We start from the raw sequence: 13,609 nt of genomic DNA on the forward strand, positions 1-13,609 counted from the left end.
TATAACCAATCTTTTACACCTAGTGATGCAGAGAGCTTGAAGAATGGCAGTAATGTGTTCTGTGTATACTCTTCATGTACAAATTCTAAAGAGAGATCCTGTTAATGCTTGAGACAATGCATGAGATCCAAGTATGCCAATATATTACTATTTCTACCGAGCAACCATTCTTCTGTTTCCAGATCTCATAGAGCTGCATCGCTCCCTTCCCAATATATTACTATTTCTACCGAGCAACCATTCTTCTGTTTCCAGATCTCGCTGCATCGCTCCCTTCCCAATATATTACTGGGCAGTTATCAGTGGCACAACATGCCAGCACTAAACACTGCTAGCTATCATAAGCAGTAAGAGATCCTGAAGCCCAGCTGCACAACTGCTATTCAGTATAGTGGCTACATGTGTTTGTCTATAACCTGGGGCATAAATACAGGGGAACAGCCCCTATGACTGCAGGGGGACCCAGAGCTGTAAGGGGGCCCCAACTACTATTTAACCCTCTGATAAAGGGGTCCATCCTTCAGATCAGGTGTTTTTGTGGCAACATTAGTCATGGGTGTGAAGGGTATGATGGCCACACTGGTTTTATGACCCTTACAAGATGGGTCTCCAGACTGTGAGAGTCACAAGGGGGTTGGCAGGGGAAAAGGTATGAACACTGGGAGGTGCAAAGATTTTTTTCTGAGGGGCCCATGAGTTATAGTTAAACCCTACCTGTAATCACTAAAAAACAGGTTGTTCCTTAATAGTCCTTTACTCCAGAGGTCCAACAAAAATCCAACCGACCAAAAGAGGTTAGGGACAGCCCTTCAAGCGATGCAGGGTCTGGAGCAAAAATCCAACAAAACAAAAATCCAGGCTTTAATAAGCAAATACACTGAACTGAAATGTACTTGTTAGATAATCCCTGAAAATGTACAGACATTTGTTTGCAGCCTGTGACTGGAGTATTAATATTTGTTATGACTGAAGTTGCTTTTGATGAAAAATTGCTATATTAATTTCCTTTTGTTGCTCCCATCTAGTCTATTACCCAGCTCGCCAGAGACATCTCTTTCCTCAAATGATTATACTAGAGTGTATTGCACGGCTCCTTTCTTCTTTCATACACTATACTGTACAATCCTTTCTCTTTTTTTTTCTTTTTTTGGACAGGAAATTTATCAAAGCTTTTGTTTGCAGCACTTTTTCTTGGTCTCTAATAAATGATTCAGGATCATTCACTCTGTGTGCAGCACATAATGAAATTTCTGTCCTGACAATAAAATATCATGTTCTTGATCTGGTATGAGAAGATTAACAAGTTCCAGAGGCTTTATCATGCGGCTTTTCCATCGGGGGGCCGTAGGCTATATTAATTACAAAAGGGAGCATGCACTGAATGGGGCTGCCACATTGAAAACTGTTAATATTCTCCAAGCCATTGGGGAGCCTTCATCAGTCAGCACTATGCGTGAGCACTGATCACATCTGAAGGAAGTACTACTTCTGAAATATTAATTACTTCTTTAGGACATTTCACAGGAGCCTAATAATTGCATGGTTTTCTTTTGCAACTAGCAATGAGGTGCTATGATCTGTGAAGGAATTGTGTTTTTTCCTAGTACTAGTCTTTACAGGCATAACGCTTTTTTGTAATGGATTTAGGTAGTGTACATACTGAGCGAAAAGGTTTAAAGTGCATAGAGCCCTTTGTATGTCCGGCTAAAGAGAGAATTCCCACATGAAATGTGTCTTGAAGGAAAAACAAGCTGTTCCTGGACATTTGTCTCCATAGTCTGGAGATAAGAAACCTCTTTTGTATTTAACGAAATGGAAAAACACACTTGTTAGCTTAAAAAAAAATGTATATTTTAATGAACAACAAAAGGCTTCCTAAGGGCTGTTTCACACTGCAAAAGCTTTTTCTAAGTGCTTGTGATTTGAAAAGCTCTTGCTAATATACTGCTAGGAGTGTTTTCTCACTTGAGCAATGTGATTTTATAAAAATCCCCCACAGCATTGCATTAGAAAGAGCTTTTCAAATCACTGGTGCTTAAAAACCTCTTGCAGTGCAAACCAGCGCTAACGTAGACTAAAATATGTTTATTAGGAATACACAGGATACAAAAGATAGTGAACAGATTTTAACTGTGAGGTGTGAGGAGTGCGACAGAGTGGACTTAGCAGGACAGATTAACCAAATCATGTGGAAAGACTACTAGACTGAGCCATGTGAACTAGTAAGAGCTCTGAAACCAAACAGCACCTGCATTATGAAGAGTTGCAGAGAGGGGGTTTTCAATAAATTAAAAGCTTTTACTATTTAAGTATACTCCAGCACAAACAGCAGCAAATGAAAACCAATTTAACTATATGTAATACAATGAAGAGGTATTGGTTCCACAAGTATTTACAACTGCATGTTATACAGGGACTCACCGCTAAAGGTGCCTATTAACAGTGCAATTTTTATCAACGATTCTGGGTTTCGATCAGAAAAATCTGCTTGAATCTTAAATAAAAAGACTTTTAACAGTTGCTCATGATAGATATAAAAATTATTTTATATCTACAGGTGAGCATAAATATAGCCAGTTTACTGACCCACCTGGTGGATTTAAATTATCGTGTCTGATCTTATCTTTATACATGGAACTAAAACTCATTCCATGCTGTAGACCTGGAAGATGACTTTTGATGTCACTGACTCCCCATGGTCCACGCCCCGAGAGTGTTACAGGCAGCACCTCCACTGTTCACCCACCAACAGGCTAATGCCATCCCGGTCTAACAGGAATAATGGCTGGATAGTGTGCTAGTTAAGGAAAGTACCATTGACATAGTAGACCAAGGTTTTAATCCCAGCTGGAACCAGAACCTTTTTTGTCAAAGACTCCTCAATGCTCCTGGGTGGCCTGCTGGAGTACATTTGAAATTGGCGCCGGTAGACTTGGGCGCAGGATACAGCGGTATATAGCTGATCCTGCTTCTGCACAAGTCTGGGCCGATTTAATTACTATTCCCCCTCCAGGCCGCCATGGATAGTGGGAGAATGAAATAATTCGGCTTCCAGCAAATGCTGGAGGCCGAATTAATATGTTTTTAAGCAACCTCGGCTCCGTCTTCTGACGGAGCCGACATTACTCACTGAGCGCTTCAATAGGAATGATTCCTATTGAAGTCTATGGAGGCGCCGGCTGCGCCCAAATCTAGCAGCGCTGAAAAGCACTGCTCCGGCCTGCTGTGTCCATTTATTGGCTGCAGCTCTCTAAAACACTTTATTTGTAACAAACACACAGAGACATGTGGACATGCATGTTAAAGGGGAACTTCAGCCTAAACAAACATACTGTCATTAAGTTACATTAGTTATGTTAATTAGAATAGATGGGTAATATAATTTTTTACCCACCCTGTTTTAAAAGAACAGGCAAATGTTTGTGATTCATGGGGGCTGCCATCTTTGTCATGGGGCAGCCATCTTTTTGGTTGAAAGAAGGTGACAGGGAGCATAAGACACAGATCCAACTGTCATGTGTCCTGATAACCCCTCCCAGCTGCATGCGCTAGGCTCCAAATGTCAAATTCAAAATGTAAAAAAAAAACAATTTGCACCAAAACAGCAGAACGAGAACAACATCATCAGAAATCCCATCATGCTTTACACAGCATCAGAGGAAAAATGCCCGGGCAGTTTTCTTCTGTGCAGCTAAAAATGAGGCTTGTATAAGAGAAACAAAGTTCTGATGCTGTGAAACTGCTAAAGAAACACCTAGCCTTTTTAGTGCTGCTGAGTCAATTTTCAGTCTGGAGGTTCACTTTAATTTCACACACATATTGAGAATACCTTTTTAAAACTCTTTCCAAGTCTGTAGAGTTGAAGGTTGACTGCTTATGATGTCACACACCATCCTCACAGTCCGCATCCCTAGATATTTACACCAGCCCCACTGTTACCCATCCACAGATTAACAGCTCCCTTGTTTAAGCTTACCTAGTGATTTACAGTGACACAGAAAAACACGCTCCTAACCTAGATTCTAATACACATACTCACCCAATCGTCACCTTTTGATTTTGAATGCTATGAACAGATTGTGTATGTAAGCCCACAAACAACATGGAAGTGGTAAATTTGGCCTATCAAAATTGGATATGTGTATGCCCCCATAAAACAGCCAACAGAGATGGTCTGAAAGGCTAAACAGATATTACATACCACAGGGGTAAACAGGTTCTGCGCCACTAGGTTGTCCTGTGATTCTCACTCATTTTAAACCAGCATTGGTTCCTTCTTGGGTGAACTATCTTTTTTTTATTTCTGCTCCATAAATCCTGTTAGGTGCAAATCTTGTCCATGGTATAGTATAGACATCATATAATGAAGCACAGGAGAATTTGTCTGGCACTCAATAGTATTGTTATGCATACTGTGATTGCATTTGGTTTGCATATATCCAAGGAATATACTTTTCACATCTTCAGCAGCTAAGACCAGCAGCAGCAATCAGATAAGCCCCTTCATTGAAAAATACACACTCACTTAATGTAACCTTTCAGGAAGAAATTGTTTTTTTGAGACTATCATGGTGTGGATAATTTCTTACAACAGAGAAGACATTTTAAATATACAGTATATAGGCACACATAAATAGGTGCACATAAAATTGCTATTAAACTTCATATTTGTTATTTATATGCAGATATTTAGGAAACATTTTACAAATAATGTTTTATTATAACATAAGGCAAGGGAAGAAGTGACTATTTTTACTGTAATTTAGTGTGACTGTTACATATAGATACATAGTCTGGGGAGTGATTAGCAAGCTGAGCCGCATCTACACGAGTAGATGCGGCCGCGATGCTCCTTATCAATCGAGCCGCTGATGCGGCTCGATTGATAAGATCCGACAGGACGGATCTCCGCACCGCCGATTCCCTGCTCGCTCCCCGCGAGGGGACAATGGCAGGGAATCGAGCGGAAGATAAGCGGCGCCGGCGGGGACGAGCGGGCACGAGCGGGGAATTGAATGCGGCGCACGCGCGGCGAGCGGGGATGCGGCGGGCACGCGGAAGAGGCGATCCGGCGGCTAATCGTGCCGCCGGATCGCTACAACCTCTCCCCGTGTAGACATTAGCTCTGTAATGTGTGTATTTTAACCACTTAAGGACCAGGCCTTTCTGCAGTGATCGGTGCTGCGTGGGCTCTCCAGCCCGCAGCACCGATCAGGATTCAGCCTTGGCGATCAGACTTCCCCCCTTTTTTCCCCACTAGGGGGATGTCCTGCTGGGGGGGTCTGATCGCCGCCGGCTGTTTTTGATCTGCGGGGGGGGGGGCTCTTCAAAGTCCCCCTCCGCAGCGTTTTCGGCGCTCCCTGATTCCCCTTACCTCCCTCTCCCTCCTGGGGCTGCGCAGGACGGATTTCCGTCCTGCGCATTGAAGGATAGGCTTCAGCCTATCATATGCCGGCGATCCCCGGCCAATCAGAGGCCGGGGATCGCCGATCTACGTCACGGCGCTGCTGCGCAGCAGCGCCGTGTCAGGTAAACAGCGGGGATTTATTCCCCGGATGTTTACATTATGCGTGCGAGCCGCGATCGGCGGCTCGCACACTGTTCACGGAGGCAGTCTCCGTGAACTAGCATGGAAAGGCGAGCGGCCGTTTCCATGCTATACCACTAACGACCCACCGACGCCTATGGGCGTTAGGCGGTCGTTAAGTGGTTAAGGAGTGATTTGAAGAATGAAAAATCACTTGTGGCATGGAAAAGGTTACAGTGTCACTGCTGCAAGCTTCCTGTATACTAAACATTTTTTTCTTAAACGAAAATTAAAAGGTTGTATGTGTCTGTGCAGAAATAGGACTGAGCTGTGTCTTCCATCTCTAATCCTTGCAGATGTGGTATGCTTCAAGTGGGGGACAGGGTGATTGCAATAAATGGTGTGCAGACAGAGGACAGCACTTTTGAAGAGGCCAATCAGCTTCTGAGAGATGCAACAATCGCTGGAAAAGTGACGTTGGAAATTGAGTTTGATGTTGCAGGTTGGTTAAAAGGTTTTATAACGACAGTGCATTTACCTGTATGGACTAAACAGGGCTATTGTGTCCCCATATTCCCTCACGCTTCCTCTTCCTAGCAAGCGATGGGAATGGTTTCTGATGCTACTTGTGGCTGCTGTGCACTATCAGCAATTACAAGATATGGCAAGAAGAGGTCAGATCATTACTTTGATGTAGAAGGTGATAAGGTGTTCTCTCCACTGTAGATCTTTGGATAAAGGAAGAGGAATACATTGCTGATATGCATTTACCAACATTTAACACTACATAATATATTTCTTCTAGATACTTTAGTTCCTTTATGAAACTTCCATGCAGCCTGTTTACATGGAAGTTAAATAAGCATTTAAATGCCACAGTTAAATATCCTTGTGTAAAACACTGTAGTGTATAACATGCATCCAATCATGCATTAGTGTGGAAATGCTGTGTCCAGTTGTCCACAACTGTGTTGGACTTTTTAATGATCAGAATCAAGGCACCTGGATTTTTGGATTAAACCAAATTATAATGGTCAATACTTTTGTATTTGAGCTGAAGTTGGTAGTTATTGCCATGTATTTTGTACCCACAAAAATGGAAGGCAATCCAGATGACATAATGGCCCTAATTCAATTTACGTTTTTTTACCCAAGTTTTCTCTTTTTTCTTAAGTGATCTTTTTTCACCATATCAATAATATGCCTGTTAAGCCACCAGAAAGCAAGAAAATACATAATAATATTGACAATACTTTTTCCACCTTTCTTTTAATTGCAGAGTGCTGAAATGTTATTTTAAACAGAATATGAAAAATTATCTCCTAGGAGAAAAAGTGAATTGAATAAGGGCCAATGTTTCAAAAGCAAGAGGTGCCAAAACAATAAAGCAATCAAAAATACCTCCACAATGTATGTAAAACATTAAGGGGTGGAGGGACCCTTGAGTGTGCGATAAGTTTTTCGCTTTTTGCGTGGCATTTTTCCTTGCATTTTTCCACGTGGGATTTTTCATTTGATTTTGTAATTGTACCAAAATAGAATACAATTAGGAATGAACATGATATATGGAAAAAAGCTGAATGCTGTCCGATTTTTGTTTTCTTTTACATGGAGGAAATGGTCATTTGAAATGCTGAATAGCGAGCGGCCCATTGACTTTCATTAATGTGCAGCGATGTGCGTTTCACACTATGGGCTTGAGTCACTAAAGCGTGATAACTGCTATCACAGCACTTATCACACGATCTGCCGTGCGCAAAGATTTGCGCACACAAAGGGTTACTCCACATGATAAACGAAGGTTGACACGTGATCGCACGCAAACCTTCGTTTAAACCCGATCATAATCCTTTATGCGTGCAAATCTTTGCGAGCGGCAGATCGCGTGATAACTGCTGTGATAGCAGTTATCACGCTTTAGTGAAACAAGCCCTGTGCGTGCTGCCTGATATTAGACTTTTATTCACACAATGCATTTTGGGTGCAAAGCCCTCTTATTCAGGTGTACAACGTCTGATTATTAGGCAGAATAAGATGCAAGAGCCTGAAACTGTGTATAATAATTTAAAATGCATGTGCAATCAGATGTTGCCAAACTACTAATGTCGGTGTGTGTGGCTTTACAATCAGCAATGTTATTATACCAATTTTATCTAAATGTACTGCATTACTAAATATTATTACTTTGTGCTTATTTTAATAGCTACATTTTCTTTTATCTTCTGCATTTCATATTACAGAGTCTGTGATACCCAGCAGTGGAACATTCCATGTCAAACTACCAAAGAAACACAACGTAGAGCTTGGCATCACCATAAGTTGTAAGAAGTTGTTTCCTGTTTTTGATATTTTTTTAGTATGAACCTTTTTATGGGAAAAGGTCTTACTGTAGCTATATACAGTATACTATGATAACATTTATGAGTAACAGACATGCCATCATTTTTCAATCCAAACAGTTTTTGACTACCATCTTTACTCTCCCTAAATATTGGTATTTAAAAAAGTAATCAATTTACAATTTAGAGATTAAAGTTTAGTGCAGTTTTATTTTTGGCTAATAAACTTTTATTTGTAACGATTTGTACCCCAAACCCAACAGATGTTAATACCACTACCCTTACTGTACTTTTCAGAGGTCACATTGTTCCTATTCTTATAATAATGATGACTTAATAAACCTATATTTTTCACCAAACTTTTGGAACTTAAAGAGACTCTGTAACAAATTTTTCAGCCTTAGTTCTTCTATCCTATAAGTTCCTATGCCTGTTCTAATCTGCTCTGGCTTACTGCAGTCTTTCCTAACTGCACTGTCTCTGTAATAAATCAATGTATCTTTCCTCTGTCCTGTTTGTCGGGCTAAAGCTTGATTGTGTGGAATGTGCAGGGCTGCTTGTGATTGGTAGAAGCGATACACACCCTCTGCAGGCCCCCTGCATACTCTGAATGACTCACACACTATGCTTAGCTGAGCCTATTAGAAGCTGGTTAGTTTGTTTGTAAACACTGCCTAAAACTGTTAATTACAAGCCAGGATTGCAGCAGGGAGTGGCAGAAACAGCACAGAGGGGCACAGGAGAAAATAATGAATAGAATGGTATGCTTTTTATTGTAAGAATATTAGAGTACAGATTCTCTTTAACGGATTGGAAAAAAAAATGGTCTGGCTCTCCTTAGTTGCCTTGAACTTTTATGATTGGAATTTGCAAATACTACAGTAGTAGTTTTGCAGAATCTTCATTAAGTCATAACAGCTTAAAGACTTCTAAGCTACTAAATTTGCAGATTGGAGACTAATGCCACATAAGCAAGCCTGTGCTGAGAAGATGTGTCAGCATGTCAGTGCTGCAGCCTTGGTGGCCACATACCTCCTGTACACAGTACTGGAGGCACAGCCTGCAAATGTCTCCCTGAGTTAAGGATTATCATAATCGCCCAGCAGAAAAAGGGTTCATGCTGTTTTATGCCTACTGGAAAATGGGAGCGTATTAATATACAGTTTTGAAATATTCAGCACAGATGCTTAGCATCCCCCGGGGACTCCATGACCTGCGCTATAAATTAGCTAGCAGGGAAAGTTAAATAGGACGGTAATGACATTAATAACATTAAACAACACTATATAAAAGAAGGTGGAAACTGCTTAATGCAGACCCACAGCACAGAGGACGTCAAAGCAAATGTATGAATTATGAATGAACACGCAGGGTCATCTGGAGAAAATGGATCCAGAGCAGAGAGCTTTATGTTAAGGTAGCAGTGTCTCGCTTTCACTTAGCAGAATGCAGATAATGCAAAGTCAGGGATCTCTCAGGTTACTTCCCCCGTGGACAGAGCAGGAAGTGGGGATACTTAACAAGCCATTAAACTCATTGGCTTTCACTCTAATCGGAATTGCACAACAGCTTGTAGTCTCAAAGGCAGGCTGTGGATGTGCTGAGCGGATGGAGCGATCCTCTTTGCGTTTGGCAGCTTGGTACAGACAGATCCTGTGTTGGTAGAGAGGCACATATGCTGAGCCAGGCTGCTTTACTAACATTTGTTTTCTGCTTAGTTTCTGCAAGCCATATGCCATCTCCTCAAAATGGGAATAAATATTTATTGTGTACTAATTATTTTCATAAAATAGATTTTGTCAGCCGCAACAATGTTCCGAAAGCTGGGAAGGATTTCAAATTGTACCATATTTTATTTTCAAATTCAGATGTGTGCAGTTTTTAGTCTGTCACAAGAAAAGCATCCTCTAATATCACAGATGCCAGAATGTAGCAATGCAAGAGTTAGTATGCTTATACATACGTGTGGTTAAAATGTCCTAAAATATTAGTGTACATATATTTAAAGAGGCACTGTAGTGACATATAGAGCAATACAGTCAATTATTCATGATATCCACTTTTACTATAATGGTCCTGATTTAAGCATCAGAAGCTCCTCCTATATCTAAATATGTAACACCACCCTCCCAGTGATGCTTAGCTTAGACTGTTTAGCTATGTAGAATTCTCCTCCAAAAGCATTCTGGGAGAACAGGGATTATTTTCACTGGCTTTGGAATGGAATACTCAGAAAGAAATATTATGCAGAGCTGCACCTGACGGGACTAAATATAGGCCTGCAATACATTCAAGAATAAAATTCAGGGTGAGGAAAGATTTTACAATGGGCAACCACTGACTAAATAATTCAGAAGAAAATTAAAAAAGCAATGTTATTCATTGTTATTGTCATTACAGTTCTTATTTAAGTGTCACTACAGGCTCTGATCAGTAATACAGTATGTTTAGCCTCTTTTTATCACTCCCAGCATGGACATTGTAAATTGTTGCTCTGGGGTTATACTGATAATAAATGATCTATAGTGTGTTTTGAACTGTGTTTAAATAATTAATCGGAATTTTCCCCACTGTCTCTACAGTGTTAAAGGAGCTTTATGGCAAAACCCACCACAAAACTGTAACAGACACAAAATAAATATTTTTTTAAAGTAAATCAGACTCATCACTAGCCTGTACTGCTTCATACAGTGTTTTTTTTTATAAAAAATGCAAATATATTTTAATATTTACCATGACCCCATTTTAAGCGTACTTAAGCATCATATTTTCATATTTAACCAGGATCTTTGAGGCTTCTATCTTTAGCATAGCATGACTGATCTGTAAAGTGGCAATGTTATAATAATCACCACAAATGCTCCTTATCACTGTTGTACATGGTAAATTCTTACTATCTACAAAGGAAGTATTGTGGGCTGGCTTTATAAGAATTGTAGAGATGTAAGACTGATATACATTGTTCTTGACAGCAAGAATTTCTGTTACAAGTGAAATAAATCTTGTCAGAAAAACGCCTGATAAATAAGAAGCAGTCTGATTCACTGAAGTTTGTCCTGAGTTTACAAAAACCCTTTATTTGGCTTGTTAAAGTTCTGCCATTAAGTTCTGCTTTTTGTCTGTTCTACAGCGCCATCCAGTAGGAAGAGCGGCGATCCGCTAGTTATTTCAGATATAAAGAAAGGCAGTGTTGCACATCGGTGAGTGTTTTCTTTTTCTGTCTTGAAGATTGGCTGAAGCTTATTTTATGAGCTTACAGAGATGTGAAGCCTATTTATATTCTTATAAGATGACTTCAGAGAGCAGTGTGCCAAAATGCACATGAAGTACCGTACCTTGGGTATTCCTATATATACACTTACACAAGCGAAGTGATTGGATGAATGTGTGAGTGATGTGATAATTATTAGTATGCGTTAATTAATGATTGATAAAGTTCTGATTACCCTGCACAATATACATGTTATGAATGTCTTAATAATATTTAGACTTAAAATTTGTGCAGCATTCCTACAGTAAAGGTGGCCATACATCAGGCGACTTGGCGGTCGCTCAACCATTCGATTGATGGTATAATAATATAATCAGATTAAATTCGGTGCCAAGAGCATGTCCAATTCATGATGCGACTAATTTCGGGCTGAAATTGGTCACATGTATCGGTAGGACATCCTGCAAAATCTTTGGCCGACATGCTCGATTGGGTGCGCGGTGATAACAGCGTGCGATGTTGGGAAGAGGGGCAAATGAGACAGGACCCCCCCAGTGTAAAATGTTCCCCCCTGGTGCTTGTGCATGAATACTTTACCTATCGGTGTCCACCGCTGTCTCCGTCCTCTTCCTCACACACATGCGCCCCACGTGGTTGATGGCGATATGTGGGCATGTGTGTGACATCACACCTGCCCATGTGCAATATGCCAGCAACCACGTGGGGGCGCATGTGTGTGAGGAAGAGAATGGAGACAGCGGTGGACACCGATAGGTAAAGTATTCATGCACGGGCACCAGGGGGGAACATTTTACACTAAGGTGAATAATGGCAGAGGCAACGAGACAGCAACACCCTTGCAAAAGATTTCATGCTGAAATCGGGAATTGGCCTGCAGTTTATGGCAGCCACAGATCTCTCCGATCAGTTCTGATCAGAGACAGATCTGACTCGTGGTCAATCGGCCACAAAAATCGCTAGATATATGGGTACTTTTACACTAAATTACATTACAAAAATACTATACCGAAAAACATGAATTGCTGTTGACTTTATAAATTCTTTTTTTATAAGGCGGGTGAGGGACGTGTACTGCAACTTCCAAAGTACAGTATGTTAACATTTCCCGCCAGTAAAATGTTATGAGTTTTCTCCCAGGAGATGCAGTATGTTCAAACCTTATCAAAGAAATACTCAAAATAAGTTTGACATTCAATGTTTACCTACTTTTTAGTATTTTTTTTTTAGTGGCTAAGTGCTGAAAAATTATTATTTTTTTTTTTAGGTAAGATGAGAAATTATCTGCTGGGAGAATACTCAGGAGAAAAATAATAGGATATGTCCCATAAAATGTTACTGGTGGGGGAATGCTAACCAAATACTGTACTTTGAAAGGACAATGAGTGTTTTTGTACCCTTTGTACTTTGTACCCAGAAAAGTTTAGTGTGGTTGACACCTTGCTGCATAGGTGTCCTGGGCTCCGTTTTCTCTCAGAACAAGCAAGTCTGATTTATGTATGGTCTCTATCTTTGTATCATTCCCCCCCCCCCCCCCCCCCCCTAATCATCACCATATTCAAATAATGTACGAAGTGCCATTGCCTGTGTGAATGGGACCTTAGACTTTTTTCTATCAGTGGTTTATTCTACTTAGAGCTGTGCAATTTGTTGGTGCTAAATGCATGATACACAAGTGTAGATGAAAGGCAATGGCTTCAATGGCAGTATTTGTATTTTCTAGAGATACTGAAGCATTGTCTTGTTCCGTTTATAGTAAACCTGTGCTAACATTTCATCAGAAAAATAGGGTGATTTTATGCCTCACTATTCTCTCAGTGCCTATGCAATTCATTCTGGAATGTGTCTGCATCTGGGCTCCAGCTATTGCACAGAGGGTTTAGCCTTGCCTCTTGCAGGGCTATGGAAATGGCCAGCTTATTGTTCAGGTGGGCATGGCAACAGACGCTGCAGCGAGACTTCCATAGCTGGAGGATCAGATGTAGTAGGAGCCAATCAGATGTGTGTTCAGGCATAAACTGTGCTTGTAAAAACTGGATGACAAGCAGCTGGCAGCAGCCCATTCTTGCCATTGAGCACTTGAGCAAATCTCCTACCTCTCCTTTCCCTCCACAGGAAATATCAAGCTTGTAATTTCACTGCCCGTTAGCCGAAATAATCATGAACAATTGTTCTACCCTGCTAAAGTTCTGTGTCTGTACAGAGCTGTACCTTTTGTTGGCCTTGTGCTAAGGTTCACATAAAAGGAAATCTGATGTGGAGCAATATGAAGGCTGCTATTGTGTGGCTGCCATGCTGCAGATTTGGATTCAGTAAATAGTTTTATCTTTTGTCAGATGAACATGAAAATGGTAACCATTGAGTACTGTAAATGTTTTTTGTTCCTGACTCCCTACAGCACAGGAACTCTGGAGCTGGGTGATAAGCTTCTGGCCATAGACAACATCCGGCTGGACAACTGCTCTATGGAGGATGCCGTTCAGATTTTATCACAGTGTGAAGAGCTGGTGAAGC

General features: G+C 40.8%; 1 protein-coding gene across 12 annotated transcripts in view; it reads left to right on the forward strand.

Annotated features, from left to right (window-relative positions):
* The window catches only part of GRIP1 (glutamate receptor interacting protein 1), a 799,607-nt gene that overhangs the window by 728,107 nt on the left and 57,891 nt on the right, over window positions 1–13,609 (forward strand). For all 12 annotated transcript variants that reach the window (XM_068276727.1, XM_068276725.1, XM_068276726.1 and 9 more), the window contains 4 exons: window positions 5,884–6,029; window positions 7,768–7,848; window positions 10,997–11,066; window positions 13,494–13,609. The exon at window positions 13,494–13,609 is cut by the window's right edge. In XM_068276727.1, coding sequence (XP_068132828.1) covers window positions 5,884–6,029; window positions 7,768–7,848; window positions 10,997–11,066; window positions 13,494–13,609 — 413 coding nt within the window. The remainder of the gene's footprint in view (window positions 1–5,883; window positions 6,030–7,767; window positions 7,849–10,996; window positions 11,067–13,493) is intronic.

The sequence above is a fragment of the Hyperolius riggenbachi genome, chromosome 3 (genome assembly GCF_040937935.1).
Source record: "Hyperolius riggenbachi isolate aHypRig1 chromosome 3, aHypRig1.pri, whole genome shotgun sequence".
In the NCBI taxonomy this organism is placed as follows: Eukaryota; Metazoa; Chordata; class Amphibia; order Anura; family Hyperoliidae; genus Hyperolius; species Hyperolius riggenbachi.